A 9,311-nucleotide genomic window follows, 5' to 3' on the forward strand; every position below is an offset into this window, starting at 1 on the left:
AGATATGGGGATTTGTGGGCGTGGCCAGCCACTTCAGCCTTTTGTATTTCTTTTTAATAGTGGATAATAGAAATACATTTTTAGTTTTTGATAGTGTTGGCATAAAAGGTTTTTTATGTCTTACAGAAAGTGGGGCTTATTCACTAAGGGTCTGCGGCCGCACTTTCGTCAGACTTTGCAACCATTTCGAGGATTGCACCACTGTGACAGGTATTTAACAGAGGATTGTGTTGCACGCGATCAGATTTTGGCGCAGCTGCGCTGGCTTCCATGCCACAGACATCGTGGGGGCAGGCCGTCAGACGGTCCAACTGCTTCGGAATGAGCGCGGGATTTAACTTTCAAATTGTGTCGCAAGATCAAGCACATACATGTACCAGGAAGAAGAAGGTGAACTCCAGTGGACCTGAGCGGGGAAGCGACACATGCAGGATATCGGGCGCACGGAGTGCATGATCGTCGGACAATGCACTTTGGGTGAACTCCTCCGGACAGGTATGTACATGTGCCCCAGTGTGTAAATAAATTCATTATTACCTTACCTATATTACCTACATTTGGGCCGTTTTGTGTAACTATCAAGCACAAACAGGGCGCTGGCTAGGCAACATTGCACACAGTGTATAATTCTGCTGAATGTGTATCTTTACAGGAACACTATATACAGGTACACAATATTTCCCCTTATAGTTTGATAGAACAGATGGTATTGTGTGAACGATTGACAGCATTCTGAACTTTATGGGATGGGCACATATTATTAATTTTTTTAATTTTAAGTTTACCCCCTGTCACTGGATGGTCCTGCCATTTAACCATTTAGTCCACAATATGGCCATAAAATGCTAAAGGGCATTTTACTACAGAAAATCCCTTTGAATGACAGTTTGTACTAGAACATCCCACATGCCATCTACTGTTCACTAGGGCAGCAGAAGTCTTAAAAAGAAATCCAGCTTTTGGTGGTAAACAGATAAATGGAGCATAAATGTTGTCAGCAGCAGATAAGCTAGAACTTTACTGTGTTTATATGGTGCTATTGTCCTTGAAGTACCCCGGCTCTTTGCCTTAGATTAATGTATTGTAATCTGCCATGGTAATATCACGTAACATCAACAGCATCACCATATCAGTTTAATCACTTTATTAGTCCACAGAGAGACAAGAAAGATCTGGTCATGTGACCCAGGAATAAGATTTCCATTATCTCTAGTTGATGGTGACGCTGCTGCCGGTCACACGAACTCCATACCAGCCCTTCCAGTTCTTTAAGCTTTTTCCACTATGTGTGAACTTTATGAAGCGCACTCCAGGACCATATTTTATGAAAGTATGGCTGACCTGCAGGAAAGTAAGTAAATTAATGATAAGAAAATCTATCCATATATCAATGACAACAAAGCAGCCCCAAAATGGTCGTAAATGTGCAGATCTGCTATAAGTAAAGGAACAGCCATTTTCATTTTTTTTTATAGTATAATTCTTAACCCCTTAAGGACGCAGGGTTTTTTCGCTCATTCCTCGCTCTCCACCTTCAAAAATCCATAACTTTTTCATTTTTACGTGTACAGACCTGTGTGAGGGCTTATTTTGTGCTTAACAAATTTTACTTTCCCGTAATGTTATTTATTTTAAGATGCTGTGTACTGCGAAGCTGAAGAAAAATGTGGAAAAATTTTTTTAAAAACGCACGTGTGTCACGTTCTTGTGGGCTCCGTTTTTACGACTTTGATGTGGACTCAAAATAACACCTCAGCTTTATTCTTTGGTTCATTGTGATAGCGACGTTTTCATCGCTACCATTTTAAGGTCTGTGCGACATTTTGATCATTTTTTATTCCATTTTTTGCCGGCGGCAATGAAAGGGTTAATAGCCGCGATTGGTGCAAGCACCGACCGCGGTCATTAGCGGTGGGGTTTGCTGAAATATGCAACAACCCCCACCCTTGTATGAAGAGGACTCAGCCCGTGAGCCTTCTTCATACATTCCCTGTAGAGCTACGGTGCAGAGCGTTAAGGGGTTAAAGGTTGAACTCGATGGACCTGTGTCTTTTTACTGACTTATATAAACAAATGTTTTATCCCCATAACCTGTGATATTTTTTCTCTCCAGAAAGGCATCCAGGCGTCTCTTGAACATGTACATAGAGTCCACCATAACAACCTCCTGCGGCAGAGAGTTCCATAGTCTCACTGCTCGTACAGTAAAGAACCTTTGTCTATGTTAATGGTAAAATCGCCTCTCCTGTAGGCGTAGAGGATGCCCCCTTGTCCTGGTCACAGGCCTAGGTATAAAAAGATCTTTGGAGAGATCCTTGGACTGTCCGTTCAGGTATTTGTACATTGTAATGAGGTCTTCTCTCAGCTCAGCTGTTTATTTTTCTAAACTGAATAGCAAAAAATTTGCTGAAAAACTCCACCTCGGCTTATACACTAGTGTATAAAATAAGTAAACTTACTTACTCTGCGGCTCCTCTTCCTTCTTTTCTTCCCTCATAGCAGAGAGGGCAGAGACACGTGTATGGGATCTGCCCAGCGGTGCACACTATGGCCCCATCAGTGTCGATATTACCACATCATAGTGTGAGTTGCAGGGCAGAGCGCATGGGCGCTCTGCTATGAGGGAAGAGGATCCGCGGGAAGCATCGGGGAGTGCTGCAAAGTGAGTATGTAAGTTTATTTTGGGGAATTTCTATAATGGGGCTGCAGAGAATTTCATTAATGTGGGTCTGCAGGGCGATACATTAATTGGGGGATTGCATCTGTAAAATGCTGATAGTCTTGGGCACCATGGGTTGGTGCCAGTATACATTAGTATACTGTCAATTTCAATTTTTTTGCCCCTGTAATAACCAATATCAGAATACACCCATAGTCCTCTTTTTACCCCTTTTTCAGTTGCAATGAGCATTGAGCCCCTTTTGGTAGAATTATATATTAAGGTACTAACTTATGTGGATGGTACGACTATATCTATAGTCAGAACTGGTCTTACCTGGTTAAAGCTAAAATCGCTCTCTGGGATAGCCATGTAAGTGATGTTGAATTCACTGATGAGATTATGGCAATCGGACAACAGCTGCACCTGCAGTTCATATGAACTTCCAGAGTCATTCCGTGTAGCATACCTGCAACCAAAAGTTCAATGATATGTGACAGCCATTAAATTCCATAAGGCACCCAGCTTTTCACCACAGTCGGCTGATAAGATAACATTCTTTAAGTGACTCTAACTCCAAGAAACAATAGGGGGCTGTCCTTTTAAAACTGTCCCTTTGAAAACAAAACAAAGCACTTGTATAGTGCGACAAATGGGGGACAAATGTCTATAAGAGTTAAAATGATGTGACTACCATAATCACTGCCACACAGCTTCCCCAGAAACAAATAATCTTACCAGTCACTGATCATAATGTTGGGTTGAGTGTCCAGCTCTTCCTCGCTATATCCTTGCATAAGGAGATCAATCACTTGGGTTTTACAGCATTGCCTGAAACGGAAGATAATGTATGTGAAATATTTGTACACATTGATTTCCCAATATGTTAGTGTATGGATCCATGGTCAAGATCTGGGCATCTTTATGACCTATAATGACATAACCGATTCACAGTTCACAGTCAACAATACCCCTGTAGTATTGTAATATATATGTACACTTGCTTTGCATGAGACTCTATGCCAATAACATCAGTGACAGTAATCACATACAGTATAGGGCCAGATTTATCAAAGGCAGTTTGCTTCATGATTGTGCAGGATACACCAGATGAATACTGGCGCATGGTCTTTAACTATCTGGATCACCCTCTAGGCGCACATTTTTTCTTTTTTGTTGGACACAGTGCAGCCACAACACAAAACTAGCACAGACACTTCTTAAATACATTTGCACGCTCCAAATACGTTCTTTCTAGTGCAAATTTAGACAGAAAACTGCCCCAGCTAGTTTAACAGATATAGCCCATAGTCTTCAGTCTTTACAATAATAGTGATGTCTTCTATATTTATGTCAAACACTTACTGAAAAGAGGCAGCAAAATACTTCATGTGATATGGATACTTCGGGATTCCAACATCATTCTCCACTTTCCATCCGTCTCCTCCATTATGAATATCTTGCCAATGTTCCAGCCCCTCTATACCAGAGAATACGCAATATAAAATACATAGCATCAAAGCATGTAGAGCACAGCTTCACCCCAAATAAGTGGGCCTAGAAACTGAATATGGATTTGTTAGTCACCTTACTAAGCACTCTTGTATCTAGCAATATGGTTTTTCAAGGTCACAACAAGGACAGTAAAAGCCCTTTTATGCTTCAATGACCCCACAAGTATCCTCATGTGTATATATATACACGCAGTCCTCGGGTTACGTACAAGATAGGGTCCGGAGGTTTGTTCTTAAGTTGAATTTGTATGTAAGTCGAAACTGTATATTTAATAATTGTAGATCCAGACAAAAAAATTTTTGGCCCAGTGACAATTGGAGTTAAAACATTTTTTGCTGTAATGAGACCAAGGATTATCAATAAAGTTTCATTACAGACACCTTACAGCTGATTATTGTAATCTGGGACTATAGTAAAGCATCCAGAGAGCTTCAGAGGTCAGAGGGGTCTGTCTGTAACTATGGGTTGTCCGTAAGTCGGGTGTCCTTAAGTAGGGGACCGCTAATATATATATATATATATATATATATATATATATATATATATACTGACAAACAAAAGGGTAACAATGCTTTGAACCTTTAAATTTTAGGCTCCATATCTCACCAACCTGGCTCCAATGTACTGTACATAAGTTTGATTTGCAACTATTTAGCATATGCTTAGTTATGCAGATTATTGCCATGAAACAGCCTAGTTACTGTTTGCCAAGCTGGTTGTATGTATAGCACATACATTTAATCCAATCCTTGACATAGGGAGAGATTGATTCCAACTGTCCAAAACCAAAGGCATAATTAAAATTACTTATACTTAATGTATCTTGAACTGCAGAATAGAATTCCAATTTTCAAAATACAAAAATTACTCAAATCAGAACAAAAATACTGAAACTGTATGAGTCTCTAAGTTTTCTTTAAAATACATATAAAAAAGAAAGCAGCACAGACCCAGACTTAGTCCATCCATTGAATAACATAACAATGGCAGTACTCCAAGATTCCACCCGAAATTGTGAATGTTTATTCTGCTAGTAGCTAGGCAGTGGTCACTTGAATAAAAGTACACAATTTTGGATGGAATCTTGAAGTACTGCCATTTTTATCTTTATCATATATACAGGCAGTCCCTGGTGTACGTACAAGATAAGTTCCATAGGTTTGTTCTTAAGTTGAATTTGTATGTAAGTCAAAACTGTGTATTTTATAATTGTAACTCCAGACAAATTTTTTTTTGCCCCAGTGACAATAGGAGTTTCAAATTTTTTTGCTGTAATGGAACCAAGGATTATCAATAAAACTTCCTTACAGACATTTTACAGCTGATCATTGCAGTCTGGGACTATAGTAAAGCATCCAGAGAGCACAGTGGGTAGAGAGGTCCGTCTTTAACTAGGGGATGTCTTTAAGTCGAGTGTTCTTAAGTATGGAGCCGCCTGTATATATACGAATGTATATATTCTTAGTCTATAAGTTATGTTGTAAGTGCAGTAATAAAGTTTTTTTCCCATCTATTTATTGTAGTATCTTTTTAATATATGTCAGTGCCTGAATGTCCCATTGGCAGGAGAACATTACAAATAATGAACCAATAAAGATTAACCAGTAGTAAAGAAATAGAACTTATTTCCCCGGGAAGGAATGAAACAAAAATTACATGTACTAAGATATAGAAGTAGGGGGTTCTTGAATAATTTACCTTCTCCACATGGGTTTCTGATAAGATTTTTTAGCATTTTCGTTTCTTAAATGCAGTGTCTGCTGAGACTGTATTTAAATAGAAAGAGAATGATTAACCTACAGATGAATAGCTATTTTTGTAATATTTCTATAGCCTATAAAAAAAGAAGTCTCTAGTATTTCACACAAGACGCATGGCATTACAGTAGAAGATAACGGTGTAATTGCTGAAGGAGTCATGAGAGGATGAACAATGGACAATAAGAGGAGGCTGGAGGACAGGGGGTCACAGAAGGAGGCTGGAGGACAAAAGGCCATAATATGAGGGAAGACAGGAGGAGGCTGGAGAACAGAAGGCCACAATAAGAAGAAGGATGAAGGACAGTAAGGCCACAATACGCGGAGGCTGGAGGTAAAGGGGCCATGGGAGGAGGCTGGAGGACAGGAAAGCCACAGGTAGAGGAGGCTGGAGGACAGGAAGCCACACTATGAGGAGGATGGAGGACAGGAGGCCACAATATGAGGAGTCTGGAGGACAGGGGCCATAATATGAGGGAACTGGAGGGCAGGAAGCTTCAGGAAGTGGGTGGAGGACAGGATGCCACAATAAGAGGAAGGATAGAGGACAGGAGGCCACAATATGAGGAGGCTTGAGGATAGGAGTCCACAGGAGGAGGCTGGAGGACAAAAGGGCCACAATAAGAGGTGGGTGGAGGACAGGAGGCCAAAGGAGGAGGCTGAGGGACAGGAGGAAACAGAAGGAGGCTAGAAGACAGGAAGCCAAAGGTAGAAGAGGCTGGAGGACAGGAAGCCAAAATATGAGGAGGCTGGAGGACAGAAGGCCACAATATGAGAAGGCTGGATGACAGAGAGCCACAATATGAGAAGACTGGAGGGCAGGAAGTGGCTGGAGGACAGGATGCCACAATAAGAGGAAGGATAGAGGACAGGAGGACACAATATGAGGAGGTTTGAGGATAGGGGTCCACAAGAGGAGGCTGGAGGACAAAAGGGCCACAATAAGAGGTGGCTTGAAGACACGAGGCCAAAGGAGGAGGCTGAGGGACAGGAGGCAACAGAAGGAGGCTAGAAGACAGGAAGCCAAAGGTAGAGGACAGGTAGCCAAAATATGAGGAGGCTGGAGGACAGAATGCCACAATATGAGGAGTCTGGATGACAGAGAGCCACAGTATGAGAAGAATGGAGGGCAGGAAGTGGCTGGAGGACAGGATGCCACAATAAGAGGAAGGATAGAGGACAGGAGGACACAATATGAGGAGGACAGGAGGAGGATAGGTGGCCACAGGAGGAGGCTGGAGGACAGGCGGAGGCTAGAGGACAGGAGGCTACAGGAGGAGGCTGGAGGACAGGAGGCCACAGAAGGAGGCTAGAAGACAGGAGGCCACAGGTAAAAGATGGTGAAGGACCGGAGGAGTCTGGAGGACAGGGGGCCACAATTTGAGGAGGCTGGAGGGTATGAAGCTACAGGAGGAGGCTTGAGGAAAAGGAGACTACAGGAGGATGCTGGAGGAAAAGAGGCTACAAGAGGAGGCTGGAGAAAAGGGAGATTACAGGAGGAAGCTAAAGGACAGGAGGCTACAGGAAAAGGCCTAAGGACAGGATGCTACAGGAGAAGGCTGGAGAAAAGGAGGAGGCTGGAAGACAGGTGGTCACAGGTAGAGGAGGCTTTAGGACAGGAGGCCACAATATGAGGGAGGATAGAGGACAGGTCGATATTACACTATGCTGAGCAGGCCCCTCACTCCTATTGTTCCGTTTGACTGTTTGTATTGTGCAGAATTTAATGACACTATATAAATAAAGATTATTATTATGCTTGTGGGTGGGTCAGAGGGCATTGTTTATTTAAAAGGGGGAGGGACTTTTTGTCCCTCTTTCACTCGCACCAAAAGTTGGGAGGTATAGGATTAGCAGTAGGGCAAAGGACATGATTTTGTCCCGTTATTCTAGATGGGGAATTTCATACCTTACATGAGGGCACTAGTAGTGTAATGTTAAAAATCTGTTGGCAGGGTCCCCTTAAGTGGGGCTTATGTCTATTGATCATTATAATAACAAGGTGCAGTCACTTAATAAATAATAAATATGTTGTGAGATATTAAACTGTTTTTATAAATCTGCCAAGTACCAGCACACAGCTTTTAAATAAATTATATGGTATTTTAGATGGTAACCTGAACTAAATATATAAGTTGTCTCACAAAAAACAAGCCTCTATACAAACATGTCTTAAAGAACAGAGTAACTGTAGTTGTAGAATCAATTAATTAACTCAGCTATGCACAAAATGCCTTAATCTGTCACAGAATGATTAACCAAGAAATGACATTGTAAATCCCATCAAAACTGTTTGTTCTACTCACTCAGATAAGAAGCTGAACGGTATAGAAGGATCAAGATGACCACCTTTGGAATTTCTTCTTGACTTTCAATGGGCTGGCTACTTTTATACTGCAGCAATCCCTTAATGTGACAAAGCAAGCAGCCAATTACATTTTCATAGGAGGGCATGTCCTTCCCCACACCTCCTTTACAGAAAAAAATTCATTTGTGCAAGGCATGTTTGCTACTTTTCTTTTCCCCAGATTTCTAACACATTTTCATTACAAAAACCTTCCGACTGATGTCTTGTTTTAGTTTTGCATTTCCATTTTTTGCTCATTTCATTTAAAAATCCATAACTTTTCATATTTTTCCATCTATGGAGTTGTATGAGGGTTCTTTTTCTGCATAAGTGCTTCCTAGTGGCAGTATTTAATATTCCATGCCGTGTACTGGGAAGCAGGAAAAACTTCCAAATGTGGACAAATTGACAAAAAAAATAGTGTTTGTGCAAGTTTTTTGTTTATACGTTTTTTTATTACTTTTCACTGTGCACTCTAAATGGCACCTCCCTTTTATTCTCTGGGTTGGTACAATCATGAAAACCAGTTTTATAAAGCTTTTATAAGGTTTTAATAGATGATAAAAAAAATTCAAACCTTTTGTACCAAAGAAAATTTCTTAGTTTCACCATTTTCTGAAGCTGGGTAAAGTGCAATTTTTTGCAGGACATGATGTTTTCATTTAAAAAAAAAATTCAGACTATACGTCCTTTTGATTACTTTTTATTTATATTGTTTATTTATTGAAAAACATATTTTCCATTACAACTTCCAGGAATAAACACTTTTATTGACAGATCACAACTTCTGAAACGCGGCAATACCTAACATGTTATTATGATTTTTTATTTTATATTTTTAAATCAGTTCTAGGGAAAGGGGGATGGATAATTTTAACTTTAAAGGAAACCTACCACTTAGTATGGCAGGGGTAAGCTGTAAGTACCGAGCACCAGCTCAGGGTGAGCTGGTGCCGGTACTTACTTTCGTTAGTGTTAAAACCGCGGTATCGCGGTTTTAACACTTTTTAAACTTTAGGGCAGAAGGGGCTTC

General features: G+C 40.8%; 1 protein-coding gene across 1 annotated transcript; it reads right to left on the minus strand.

Moving 5' to 3' along the window:
- Positions 1-1,129: 1,129 nt before the first annotated feature.
- LOC140065775 (F-box only protein 2-like) lies at positions 1,130-8,367 on the minus strand. Its single transcript, XM_072113348.1, has 6 exons — positions 8,238-8,367; positions 5,873-5,940; positions 4,025-4,139; positions 3,398-3,490; positions 2,996-3,128; positions 1,130-1,341 (listed from the first exon to the last, which is right to left on the minus strand). The coding sequence occupies exons 2-6, from the start codon at positions 5,907-5,909 to the stop codon at positions 1,210-1,212; spliced, it is 510 nt and encodes a 169-aa protein (XP_071969449.1). The 5' UTR covers positions 5,910-5,940; positions 8,238-8,367; the 3' UTR covers positions 1,130-1,209.
- Between the last annotated feature and the right edge of the window lie 944 nt (positions 8,368-9,311).

This window comes from Engystomops pustulosus, chromosome 6 (genome assembly GCF_040894005.1).
Source record: "Engystomops pustulosus chromosome 6, aEngPut4.maternal, whole genome shotgun sequence".
NCBI lineage: Eukaryota > Metazoa > Chordata > Amphibia > Anura > Leptodactylidae > Engystomops > Engystomops pustulosus.

Bases quoted from the DNA above. Each gene is read 5' to 3' on its own strand.
- LOC140065775 (XM_072113348.1), bottom strand. From the start codon at position 5,909: ATGCTAAAAAATCTTATCAGAAACCCATGTGGAGAAG. The intron at 3,491-4,024 runs GTAAGTGTTTGA...CTTCCGTTTCAG, and splicing joins TATTTTGCTGCCTCTTTTCA to GCAATGCTGTAAAACCCAAG. The intron at 1,342-2,995 runs GTAAGACCAGTT...ACTTTCCTGCAG, and splicing joins GCGATTTTAGCTTTAACCAG to GTCAGCCATACTTTCATAAA.